At 38.5% G+C, this 13,727-nt stretch overlaps 1 protein-coding gene across 8 annotated transcripts in view; it reads left to right on the top strand.

Annotated features, from left to right (window-relative positions):
- The window catches only part of Rif1 (replication timing regulatory factor 1), a 53,955-nt gene that overhangs the window by 28,900 nt on the left and 11,328 nt on the right, over window positions 1-13,727 (top strand). For 7 of the 8 annotated variants that reach the window (XM_011239136.2, XM_011239135.2, XM_006498179.3 and 4 more), the window contains 9 exons: window positions 1,719-1,983; window positions 2,832-2,874; window positions 3,721-3,923; window positions 5,187-5,286; window positions 5,924-6,043; window positions 6,726-6,877; window positions 7,478-7,561; window positions 7,637-7,688; window positions 8,197-11,286. In XM_011239136.2, the coding sequence (XP_011237438.1) occupies window positions 1,719-1,983; window positions 2,832-2,874; window positions 3,721-3,923; window positions 5,187-5,286; window positions 5,924-6,043; window positions 6,726-6,877; window positions 7,478-7,561; window positions 7,637-7,688; window positions 8,197-11,286 (4,109 nt within the window). Of the gene's footprint in view, window positions 1-1,718; window positions 1,984-2,831; window positions 2,875-3,720; window positions 3,924-5,186; window positions 5,287-5,923; window positions 6,044-6,088; window positions 6,613-6,725; window positions 6,878-7,477; window positions 7,562-7,636; window positions 7,689-8,196; window positions 11,287-13,727 lie in introns of those variants that run through there. The other variant, XM_011239137.3, reaches the window with a different exon arrangement.

The following is a 13,727-nucleotide window of genomic DNA, read 5'->3' on the forward strand; positions in this document are numbered from 1 at the left end:
TGTTTTTCCCCCAGCATTGGGATTCTATAACATGCTCAGCCTCTTCTGCCCCCCTTTATTTGTTTGTTTCTTTGTTTTGCTCTTTGGTTGATGCTGAGGATACAGATTTAGGTCTTCATGCTTGTATAGTAAGTAGTCTGTTCTAAATTCTTTCTTCGTTTGCACTAGGGTATACAACCAAGTGCCTTTACTTGTTAAGAATGCACCTTAGCAAGCCGGGCGTGGTGGCGCACACCTTTAATCCCAGCACTTGGGAGGCAGAGGCGCAGAGGGGCAGAGAGGCAGAGGCAGGTAGATTTCTGAGTTCAAGGCCAGCCTGGTCTATAGAGTGAGTTCCAGGATAGCCAGGGCTACATAGAGAAACCCTGTCTCGAAACTTCTCCCCCCCCCCAAAATGCACCTTAGTATAGAATGACATATCTTAGAATATTTTGACAGATTACTCCTATTTATGAGTTTTGCAGACTATTCAGCCTTATCTTGTACTTTTCTTACAGATTGGAATTATTCTTCCTAGAAACAGTTCTCTTTTTTTGTCTGAGACTAGGATGTAAAAACCCAGAGCAGTTCATTGCTACTAAGGTACATTGTTTCTGGGTCCCTTTACTGAGGACATGGATTGGATGTTATCTCTGTTACCTGTTTTTGTGGATAAGCTTCTGGTTGTAGTCAGATTCTTGCATTTGTGTCTACCCAGTTTAGAGCTTTGTTGCTCTTACCCTCCCTCCCTCCCTCCCTCCCTCCCTCCCTCCCTCCCTCCCTCCCTCCCTTCCTTCCTACCTACCTACCTACCTACCTACCTACCTACCTACCTACCTACTTACCTACTTACTGATAGAGCGATCAAATTTGGTTAGACAACTTTTTGTGTTTGTGACAGTTTCCTGACATCCCCTTGTTACCTTAGCCATATCCTGGTACCTTAGGCTCAACATTTAGAATGAGGGTTTCTGAGTAGCAGAAATTCTTTTTATTTTAAAATGTATATTTAGATTGAAGAAACTGCTTCTAGATGAGATGATTAACATATTTTTAGTGGCAGCTTTCCTTGATTTCAGTTCATGAGGCTAGTAAGGTATGAGTTCTATACTATTCCCTTAAACCTGAGCTCTCCCAAGTCTTGATTGTTTTACAGAAACAGGTAATTTTAAAACAAGAATGACTTTGCAGAGCAAGAGAAATTGTGGCTTTTGTCTTGTACCTGCAGTCTGGAGAGTAGTTATCTAAGAGGGGACTATAAAGGAAAATATGTACTTTTAAGATAAATAGTCCAGTCTAGAAAAGAGGCACTAGAGTTTTTCTGAACTTTTTTCTCATTATTTGCAGGGATTAAGGAACTGTGTATGAGCTAGGAATATACATTTCTAATGAAAACATTTATTTCTTACTTTGGTCATGTATTTTCGTAATTATAAACACGTTATTGAAATTCTGAGGTATAGAAGAAATTGAGATGTATTTTATAATTTTTTAAGAAATTCTTATTTATTTTGATTTCTTAATTGAGATCTGCCAGCTCCTTTCTATTGAATTTGGATTTTATTTATACTCTATTGATATTTATTCCTTAATGCTGTATCATTTGAAGGTTTATATGAAGTTTCAGTTAGCAGCAAGAACATGTATATTTGATATATTTAGCATTTAAATGCAAAGCATAAAAGTAATAGTGACATATCAAAGTACTTAAGTTTTTAATCAACCCAATTATGTCTTAGCACCGCAGAGATCTTCAGATTGGTCCAGAAAGAAGAAGGAGCCTCTAGGGAAATTGGCTTCTTTATTTAAGCTAATTGTGAAAGTCATCGATACTTTCCACACTCTAAGCCTCAAGGAAACATTCTCTGATACACTGCTTGCTATTGGTAACTCTATCATTAGCATGCTTTCCAATGTATTTGGACATATTTCCTTGCCCTCTATGATCCGAGAAATATTTGCAACTTTTACAAGACCTCTGGCTTTACTGTATGAAAACTCAAAGTAAGTATTTTCAGCTCATTAATGTTGAATTAACTACATCGATTTTTTTTATGTGTTTTATATGTGTATATGTCCATAAATATATTCACGTATATGCATATACATGTAGGAGTCACAGACTGCTATCTTTTATTAACTTTGTACCTTGCTTCTTCCTTTTTGTTTTTTTGTTTTTGTTTGTTTTTCAAAACAGGGTTTTTCTCTGTAGCTCTAACTGTCCAGGCTGGCCTCAAACTCAGGCCTCTGAATCTGCCTTTGCCTCCTGAGTGCCAGCATTGAAAAGATGGGTGCCGCCACCAACCGGCTCTACCTTGCTTTTTTGAGATACAGGCTTCTTGCTAACTTGGAGCTCCCCAGTTCCAGCTCCAGGCTCTAGAAGCAGGGGCTGCAGATCCACGCTCATGCCCCCATGTTCTTATGACCAGCAGTGAACTGTACCTCTGCTGGGCCCTGATGGGTGTAATTTAAACATAGTAACTTTGTTTTTCTATACTCTTTGTTGTGTGGAACACTTAAAAATCAAAAAATTATAAGGAGGTATGGCAAAATAGTAACTCAGCAGACCCTCAGATCCTGAACCTTCCATAAAGAAACGATAGGAGATAGGCAAGTAGTTACCATGACCACTAGGTGTCTGTTCTAGGAATTTAATTTTATTTCCTAGTTGTTTATTACTTATATTTACTCAATGTATAACATTTGGCATCTTATTCTTGGGACATTTTATACTACTGTGTGACTATTTTACCTTATTTTTGTGGCTATATTGCTTCACTTTGAGACTTAGTTTGATACGTAGTGTAGTGATAACATTTAACAATATAACTATCTTACATCTTTCTTCTCAGGCTGGATGAGGCTCCTAAAGTGTATACTAGTCTGAACAACAAGGTAAGTGGACAATGTCCATACAATTACCAATGGGGACAGGGTATGGCTTAGGCAATAGTATCTTGTATACATAATTGATTCTTATGGTGGTTACATTATTACTGTCTCACACTTGTATTTCCTGTGTGTGCATATGCATGCCTGCATGTCATAGTGTCAGAGGACTCGTGCAGGAGCTGGGTCTCCTGTCATGTAGGCCCAGGAGCGGAAATGCCGTCAGCCTTAGTGCAAAGGCCCTTCCTTCCTTGCCATCATTTAAAAAACTTTTCTTTCAAATTGCATGTGTGTATAGTTGTACATAAATTTACTCCTATAGAGGTCAGAAGAAGGTTTCAGATCTCATGGAGCTATCGTCACAGGCAGTGCAGGTGCTGAGAACTGAACTAAGTAAGGTCTTCTGAAAGCAAGTTGCAAGTGTTGCTATCCACAGAAACCTCCCTAGCCCCATTTCCACCCCCCACCCCCACCCCAGACACAGTTTCTCTGTGTAGCCCTGGCTGTCCTAATGGATATAAAAGAATGGGGTATAGGTGCATTCTTAAGTGGCTGTGTTTTTTTAAAATTCATGTTTTCTCAGATCTCACCCCTTTTTATGTGTAGATAATTATTAATTACTGTTGCAATTAATAAGAAACCCTTTTTCCTGTTAACAAGAAAGCTGTGAATCAAATTACAGCACTAGTACTTAATGTAAGTTTACCTGATAGTTTGTTCATGTGTAAACAGGAGTGCATATTTATGATGACCATGGTGTTGTAAAGATGGTTCAGATTTCAATGAAAATAGTAACCTAGTCTACAGATTTGTTATTTACAGTACCCGGATGTTTTCCCCACTCTTTCCTAGTTAGAAAAGCTATTGGGAGAAATTGTTGCATGCCTACAGTTCAGCTATCTTGGAGCCTATGACAGTGAACTTCTTGAACATCTTTCTCCACTCCTGTGCGTAATATTTCTTCACAAGAATAAACAGATTCGGAAACAGAGTGCTCTGTTGTGGAATGCCACATTTGCTAAAGCGACAGCTCTGGTTTATCCTGAGGAATTAAAGTAAGTTAGCATCACAACTTCCTGCAACTGCTTGTTCTATTTGTTCATGTAAATTTGAATTTGGGTACAAATAAAATGCACAGAGAATTTAATTCTATCATTAGAGTATGTGGAAGCCATTAAACTTGGGTTAATTGCTGTTAGACTTACTGATTTTAGGGAAATAGTATATGCCATAGAAAATCCTTGAAAATAAACAAGGGCACAAAATCGAAGGTTATTAATAAAGCCAGACATGGGTAGGAATATTTAACTTTTGGTTTTGTTTCTGTCTTGTATTTTCTTTATCCTCTCCTCTCCTCTCCTCTCCCCTCCCCTCCCCTCCCCTCCCCTCCCCTCCCCTCCCCTCCCCTCCTTATGTAGTGGGGACTACTGGAACTCCTTATGTAGTGGGGACTAGCCTTCAACTCACAGAGATTCACTTGTCTCTGTCTCCTGAGAGCTGGGATCAATGGCATGTGCCACAACATCCAGCATGTTTTACTTCTTTAAAACAAATTGAGAAAAAGATTTTTTTGCATGAACGGGTCTTATGCCTATATGTGCACCACCTGTGTTGTGTGCCTTGTCTTTGTGGAGGCAAGAGAAGGTATTAGATCTCTCTTGGACTGTGGCTGCCATTTCTTTTGGAAGAGCTCATAACTGCTAAGCCAACTTATTTCTAATATTTGAAAATGTGTGTGTTATTTTTAAACAAAATTACTTTATATACATGAGTATTTTGCTTACACATATATCTATGCCATGTGCTTGCCTGTTGTTTGTGGAGGTCAGGGAGGGCATTGGATCCTCTGGGACTGGGTTTATGCATGGCTGTTAGCCACACTGTGGGTCTTGGGGCGTGCATCTGACTTCTTTGGAGGTGCAGCTTTTAACCACTAAGCTATCACTAACCCCTCATGAATTTTCTTTTTTTTTTTAAGTTTTGAGTTCTTAAGACAAAGTTTCACACCTGTAGTATAGCTTGGCCTTGAACATGTGGTGATCTCTCTCATCTTCCAGAGTGCTGGAAGTGTCTTGGTTTGAAAGTTGAGGAAGTTTGGGAATGCTGTGAAAAGTACAGAGAAAGATCCTAATATTGTCTAATCTCTCCAGTGTTGTAATATATGTGTAGGTTAGAAAGTTCAAAGTCAGAGGTGTAAATTACAGGTTTGAGGCCAGCCTGAGATTCATGAGAATCACTTTCATAATTAAAGTAATATTGCTAGTATTACTAGTGCATTTCACTTAAGAATTATCTATATCTATGTACTTTTTTAAAAGACCAATATTAAGACAAGCCAAACAGAAAATTTTGCTTCTGCTGCCTGGTTTGGAAAATGTTGAAATGATGGATGAGTCCAGTGAACCGTATTCAGAATCAGTAAGTTTTTTGTTTTTTAACTTAAATTTGAGTAGTTTGCAGCAGTAATCAGAACTTGAACAGGAAAGAATTCAGTGACACCACCTTGTCACCTTGTCTTCAACCCACAGGAAATGGGGTCTTTTAGAAAACAGGCTTTCTGCTCAGGAACAGGGGAACCTATATTTCAGTTCAGAAGGAAAAAAATACAGTGGAGATTTTTGTTATGTCTAAAAGACTTCTCACCAGAGAAAACAGTTCAGCCTGTTAGTGTGTTCAGCATAATTTTGTGTGTTATAATTGTACACCCTGGTATAAGAGAAAAATGTGCTAGATATATTTGTGTTCTTCCTACCTATGGTTTATCAACCTTTATTCTGGAATGTTGAAAGCTTCAGTTTTTTTCTTAAATTTCAAGTGCGTATTTGAGTCTAGTAATAAGTATTGTTTTCGATTCACAAAAGTAAAAGCTAAAAAGCTGACTACACACACAAGTAGATATATGTATCGGCACAGTCTGTCTTTGTTTTCAGTAGACTTCTGCTCAGAAATTTACACCATTTAAATTGTGTAGTCATTAGACTGATTTTTGACAACCTGACCAGAAGAAACAGAATAATATATAGGTACTTAATGTGTTCATTTTTTATCTCAATAGACAGAGAATTCACAATTAAATGTCAAGATAAGTGGCATGGAAAGAAAATCAAGTGGAAAAAGAGATTCCATTTTGGCACATACAAAGGATAAAAAAAAAAAAGTGAAACTGTCGGCCAAAGTATGTTTTCAGAAGTATACTTACTAGAATTTTAAATATTAGCTTTGGAATAAAGAGCTATAAAAGTCAAAATAACTTTTGGTATTGTGATGGGATAATAGTTAAAGTTGGCAATGGTAGCTTGTAGATGTAGAAGCCCAGAGGGATTTCTTGTTAGTAATGGCAAGTCTGCATGATCTCAGGCTCACGGTCGCTCGTAGATAGAGTTATTCTGTGCAGCCGTCCTGAATAGAGAGGAAAGGATTGCTGAAGAGCACAGTATAGTGCATGACAATAATGTAGATGTTTTCTTTAGAGCTTTTATCATACAGTTTAATCATTTTGGGTGATGTGCTGCTTAGGTAAAACATGTATCTCTAACTCCATAATCTTTGCCTCCTCAGAGGCTCACTGTTTATCTTCTGAATATTAGAGTTAGGAGAAAGAAAAGGACATTGAATGTTTTATTGTGAATATTGTATTGGTTTTATTTACATGCTTGCGAACAGAGTTGGTAGGGTGAGACAGGAGAAGCATAAGTTTAGTCCAACCTGCACTGCATAAAGAGACCTTGTCTTCAAATGAGAAAGGTATTGATTTCATGCTTCTAATCACTATTGAAAAATAATGCCAGTGTTAGGAAACATAGAAGAATAAGAAAATAATTTGCAAACTCATACATTTATTTTTTAACAATCCACAGCTGAAACTAGAATCTTCATCTCCAAAAATAAAGAGTGGTAAGCTTTTGGAAGAGGAAAAGTCTACCGACTTTGTCTTCATTCCTCCAGAAGGAAAAGAGACAAAGGCAAGGGTTCTAACTGAGCATCAGAAAGAAGTACTCAAAACAAAACGGTTTGTGACCTATTCTTTTAAACTTGAGCTCTCTGTAGATAATGTTCTGTATCATGTGTGCATGCAATTTTGTTTTTGGTGCCTGGTGAAGAGATCTTACTTAGGACATTGGTTATGCTAGGCAAGTGCTGTACCACTGAGCTGTTACACCTGGCCTGAGTATTCAACTAAAATTTAAAGGCAGATGGTGGACTATATACATAATGGGATTTCATAATATTTTAATCTTATCTAGAAATATGCCTAGTGTTTCTAAACTTTCTAATTTTTTCAAATTGCTTATATGCATCCCAAATGCTGCCCCCCTCCCCTCCCCTCCCCTTCACCTCTGAGAGGCAGTCCCCCCCTTCCTCAACCCCCACAGCATCCCCCCCCCCCCCCATATGCATCAAGTCTCTGCAGGATTAGGCACATCCTCTCCCACTGAGGTCTTTTTTAAATTGCCTTTCGTGAGTTATATGAATATTGGAAAGGAAAGTAGATTCTTAGGGAAATCTATATGCTTTTATATGATTCATTAAATCTACTTTGATAGAATAATTTTGATGGTGGGAATGTATATCATCAGGTTTTTAGAATTTTTATAAATGTTTTTCCTAGGTGTGATATTCCTGCCTTGTATAATAATCTGGATGCTTCACAGGACACTTTATTTTCTGCTCAGTTTAGTCAAGAAGAATCAATGTAAGTATAAATCTTTTATGACTAATTTTCTAATTATATAATTTAAAAATAATCTAATTTGTCTATTTATCTTAGGGAAAGCCTCACTTTAACTGAAAAACCAAAAGAAGATGCCAAGATAATTAAGGTATAAGCGGTGCTTGAACTTCAGGGTCTTTACAATCATTCTTCTATTAGATTGTGTAAATTAGAAGGTTGTAAATTATAAATACAGATCTTTATTTCATTAATTGTTTAAATGTGTACGAGTCTCCTAACTCTGAACCATACACTAGCAGAATTGTACATAAGTATGCATTTAAAATACATTGTAAATAAGATTTTGCACTGGGAAGCTTTAAAGCAGTGTCTGAGGTAGCCCAGGATGTCTTTGCGCTGGTATGGAGCTAAAGTTCCCCTTAGCTAACGTGACCTCCCACGTCTTCCATCATTTTTGGCCTCAGTGAGGCTTTAACTGCATCATCAGTTTAAAGTATGGTAACCGTTCTTTACTGGTACTTTTGGAAGATTCACAGTTAGTACCTGTACCAGAGTTTATTCTTAAGTTTCCCAAGAAAATTTTAATTATCACAGCATTATATTTAAATTTTCCAAGTAAGTGGTGTTACTTATGTAATCTATGTGCTTTTATTTAGGAAGAGCAAATGGAAAGTACTATTTTCATCCATCAAGATGCCCCGGAGAACTGTGGAATAGATGAACATTCTGAGAATGCTTCTTTACCAAATTGTGGTGGCTCTGTTGCTGAAACCAATCCAGAAACATTGATCACTGGTTTTGATGCTAGAAAAGAAGTATTAATTTCATCAAAGATATTGTCTGCTGAAAGTTCATCTAGTACAGAAACTTCGGTGGTCAGCAGTAGTTCAGTTTCTAATGCCACTTTTTCTGGAACTCCTCCACAGCCTACAAGTCGGAGACAAACCTTTATTACTTTGGAGAAATTTGATGGCTCAGAAACTAGACCTTTTAGTCCATCCCCCTTGAATAACATATCTTCCACTGTTACAGTGAGAAATAACCAGGATAACACAACTAACACTGACATGCCACCAAAAGCAAGGAAAAGAGAAGTGACGAACTCAAAATCTGATTCAGAAAATTTAGCGAATGCAGGTAAGAAATCAAGTCGGAGATGGAGTAAAGCTGAGCAGTCAGTTACTAAAAAGTCTAAGCCATCACTGACATCTGAACAGGAAGAGCACTCATCCGAAAATAACTCTCCTGATCTGCTCAGCCCAACAGAACATGTGTCAGAAAATGATGATCATCCTTCTGAAGCTACCCTAGAGCATAAAGATGGAGATCCTAAACCAGCAGTAGAAAATGCTTCATTGGAAGACTTAACAACAGAAGAGAAAAATGTAGGCATTAATATGGAATCTAAAGAAAGTACAGCCTCAGTTGTAGCACGAACAGAACAAATAGTAAATGAAGATAGTCAGGCTGCTGCACTAGCCCCAAATCCAAAAACACTCCGACGGTCTTCGAGGCGGCGTTCAGAAGCTGTAGATTCTTGCAGTGACAGCCAAGAGAGAGAGAGTGGTCAGCAAAAAAAGGAAAGACGAAAGGAAGAAGAAAAAATAATCTCCAAGAGTCCGTTGCGTATCAAAGATGATAAGTTGCCCACGCAAAAACTAACTGATGAGTCACCTATACAGGAAAATTTAACTGAAAAGGGAAATACTTTACCTGAGAGAACTTCAGGGGAACCCAGTGTTAATGCTGAAATTGACCAAAATAGAAGAAAACCAGACCTTGAGAATGTTAGTTCTGAAGGAGGTGGTGGTACCCTGGACAATCTAGACAAGTCGTCTGAGAAACCTTTAAGAGGACGGACACGTTATCAAACAAGAAGAGCTTCGCAGGGTTTGATTTCTGCTGTTGAAAACTCAGAATCTGACAGTTCTGAGGCAAAGGAAGAAGTTTCTAGAAAGAAACGATCAGGGAAATGGAAAAATAGAAGCAGTGACAGTGTTGACATTGAAGAACAAGAAGAAAAAAAGGCTGAAGAGGAAGTTATGAAAACTGCAAATCAGACACTCGATGGCCAGGCAGTTCCTGATGTTGATGTAAATGCAGCGGCTCAGGTTTGTGAAAAAAGTACAAATAACAACAGGGTCATCCTCCAGGATTCTGCTGGGCCTGCAGATTCACTGCAAGCTCCACCCAAAGGCGAGGAGAAAAGTAAGATTAACAAATGTGTAGACAGTTCATTTGTAAGTCTACCTGTGCCAGAGTCAAACCTCAGGACTAGGAATGCCAGTAAGAGATTATTATATAAACAAGATAATGATAGTAATGTGAGGGTATCAGACAGCTCTCTGTCTCCCGAAAAATTCACCCAAGTTGAATGCCAACACAAGAGAAGTAGGAGAGTCAGGAGATCTAAAAGTTGTGACTGCTGTGGCGAAAAATCACAGTCCCAGGAAAAGTCATTTATTGGGTTAAAGAACACAGAAAGTTATGCTATAAAGAGTGTGGAGAAAAAAAAGACAGATCTACAAGTACCTGAGACTGCCCCTGAAACTCGTGAAGCTCGTGACCATGCTGAAACAAAGTTGGCAGGCGAAGAGCCTCTTGTGAATTTTCATGTGGGTCTTAAAGAAGAGAATTGTACTACTGGTGATTCAGTTAAGTCTGAGGCTGAGTTGCAAGAAGCTTCCCTTCCACCTGAAATAGTAACTGTGAAAGAGAAGACTTACGATACAGACGCTAGTGAAGCAGTGTCTGAAATCCAAGGGCCATGTAGTGAGAACCACAGCCCTGCTGAGGACCCAGGCTTAAGTGAGTGCAAAGACATTTCACAGAAGCAGCTTTCAGAGAACGGAGAGCTTGACATCAGCGATGTAGGGAAGGCATGCAAAGTCATAGCTGGGTCCAGTCCAGAGGGAGTTGAAACTATGGAATTAAATGTAAGAAATGATGCATTTGTAGCTGCTGACTCTGAAAAGAGTACCCAAATGGATGTTTCTGTAGATGTGGCAACAGAGGAAGATAATAAAAAAGATGAATGTGAAGCAGTCACAACTGAAGTGAATGTTGAAGGAGTAGCCACTGAGGACTTTAATTCAGGTATGGATCTTTCTGATACTCCCATACCTGTAAGCAAGGATGTTGAGACTGAGCACGCAGCTAGTGGGGAAATAGAGGGGGAGAGCAATGAATCTGATTCAGGCTCATGTGAGGAAATGAACAAAGAAATGGGAAGTCACAAAGCCCAGATGAGCACTGAAATTGACAGTGCCAGGGTAAAGGAGACGGACATACTTGCCAGTGCCTCTAAATCTGAAGAAGCGCTGATTGGAAGACTAGACGTCAACACCCAGAGCTTTGTTAGTGACATTGAAATGAGTTCTGGAGAAAGAACTGTTAATTGCAAAACTGAGACATCCATTGAACTTAATAAATTAGATGAAGCAAAATTAAGTGGCAATGAAGCTACAGTGGGAAATGATACTCTGCAGGAAGTTTGCTTTACTTCAGAGAAAGTGGAGAAATTACCACAGTGTCTGCTAGTTCAAGTGGCTTCTGAACTTGGAGCAGAAAGCAATACTACGTCTCCCGAAAAGTTAGAGCTGGATTCTTTTGGATCAGTAAATGAAAGTCCTAGTGGTATGCAGCAGGCACGTTGTGTCTGGTCACCTTTGGCTTCTCCATCCACAAGCATTTTAAAGAGAGGACTAAAAAGATCCCAAGAAGATGAGATCTCACCAGTTAACAAGGTAGGAGGAATGACACTAATGAATCTAATGTTTGCTTGGAATATGTGGTCACTATGTGAAACCTAGTAAAGGACAGGGTGTTAGCATCATGGCCACTCACCATGGGAAGGTCAGGAAGGGTCTCAGGTGGTCTTGCACCTCACACTCAAAAACTTCATGTAGGTGTACACATGGGACATAATGGGTAGCTCTCATTTAGGATCTTCCTTTTCTACAATCCAGTTCATGGAGCCAGATTTAAGAAGCCAAGCAGCACTGATTATTGTTGATCAAAAGTGTCAGCACTTAATATGTGTTTGGATTTAACTAATATAAAATATTCTAAGACAATTAAAATATTTTGTAACTACCTCATTTTTAATTTCTTTCCTGTAGTCCTTATCCTCCTTTGTCCATTGTGGAGATTAAATCCATGGTCCCGTTTATATATGCTCTATTACTGCACCACATTGCCCAGGACTTAGTTTTTTTTAGACTTAGGTGCATGCCACCAAATTGATTCTCCCCTATCCAGTTTTTGTTCCTTTTCAAGGTTGGGGGAATCCAGTGCACAGTGTTGAGTATGTTTGGCACATGGCACATACTCGGTCACTGAGAGATTCCCAGGTGTTCATTTACTATTTATTTCCTTAATGTCTGTTTTTTCTGCACTTAACTATACACATGAAAAGCTTCAGGAAAAAATGGGATTATCTAGGTTACATAGGTTAAATGAATGAGAAAAATGTAACCTCTGCTTGACATAAAGCATGTCCTAAATGATGCCATGCTGATCTTTTCAACTTAATCTTGAAATTGATATCTGATACTATAGAATATTTATTTGAACATATGTGTATGGTATATATAAAGATGGTGCTTTGAACTTTGCCCTTACAAGCACGGATGTTTTTAAATCTTTTTTTGGAGTTTGTGTGTGTGTGTGTGTGTGTGTGTGTGTGTGTGTGTGTGTGTGTGTGTGTGTGTGTGTGAACCTCTTGTTTTCCATGCTGACCACTCACGCCTCAGCTAGGGTTATAGTCTGTTTCATCACCTTTGGCTAATAAGTATATCTTTTTCGACTAATTTTTACTACATTTAATTATTTGTATGAATATATTAGGACATGTGCACAGTATAGTAGTGCAGGTGCCTATAGAAAGTAGAGACATCAAGTGCTGCGTAGTGTGGGTGCTAGGACCTTTGAAGTGCAGTGTGTGCTCTTTTTTCTGTTTTTGGTTTCTTTGAGACAAGGTTTCTCTGTGTCCTGGCTGTTGAGTAACTTGTCTGTAGACCAGGCTGGCCTGGAACTCATTAGCCTGCCTCTGCCTCTATCTCCAGGAGAGCATGCACATAACTGTCCAGCTGCAGTATGAACTCTGAACTCCTTTAGTTTTACAATCTGGAAAAAATAACATTAAAAAGGCTTCTGAGACTTTAGAGATGAAGTTGTTTAGGAAGATGTAACAGCTCTTGATTTTTATTTTATTTTACTTTTGGTTTTTTTTGTTTGTTTGTTTTGTTTTTATGACAAAGGGCCCTCACTATGCAGTTCTGGCTGGCCTGGTGTTCACACATTGGTAGCTATATACTTTTTTTTTTTTTTTTTTTTTTAAAGGAAACAGGTTCATTGTGGACTGCAAAGGGTAGTAAGGCAGTAACAAGATGACAGAATTCTGAATTCTTTAGAAGGCTTGTACAACTTAACTAGAATAACTATTGTACTACTGCTTGATAGGAACTTAGGTTTAGTGTCTGTTTCTGTCTCTGTCTCTCGTTGAAGACAGGGTCTTGCTATGTAGTCCTGGCTATACTTGGGAAGATTTAATTTCTGTGGTAGATACTTTGCCCATTCTTAAGAATCAATCCTAGAAGATATGGAATGATACTAATATCCGCTATATATTTTAGCAAATAGCTCAATGTGAACATATTGTAGTCCTTTACAAGAAGCAAATTCAGCCACAGTGAGGTTAAGATAGATAAAAATTGTTGCCCTGTGGCCACAATATTTGTATTGCCTTCAGAGAGTTTAGGGCAGGGCACAGGAGATAGCGTGGGGGATCTCATGTTTGCAAAGCAACCATGAGGACCTGAGTTCAGTTTCTAGAACCCACGCTTAAAGTAAGAATCCTGGGCTGGGTGGCATGTCCTAATAATCTCTGTCTTGGGGAGACAGACAGCCATATTCTGGGGTCTGCTGCTTAGTAAGCCTAGTCTACTTGGGGAATTTCAGGCCATTGAGAAGCATCATCTCACAAAATTAGTTGTACAACACCTGAGCAATCACTCCCTTCAGAGTTGTCCTCTGACTTCCACATGCATGCATTCACAAGTTTACATCGATGATTAATAAGATATACCAGAAGCCAGTTACTACCATCCATAGTATGTATAATAGAGTTTATTGGTTAACTAAATCAAATTATACAGGATTTTTAAAAGAAATTTATTTTTTTTTG

Source organism: Mus musculus, chromosome 2 (genome assembly GCF_000001635.26).
Source record: "Mus musculus strain C57BL/6J chromosome 2, GRCm38.p6 C57BL/6J".
In the NCBI taxonomy this organism is placed as follows: Eukaryota; Metazoa; Chordata; class Mammalia; order Rodentia; family Muridae; genus Mus; species Mus musculus.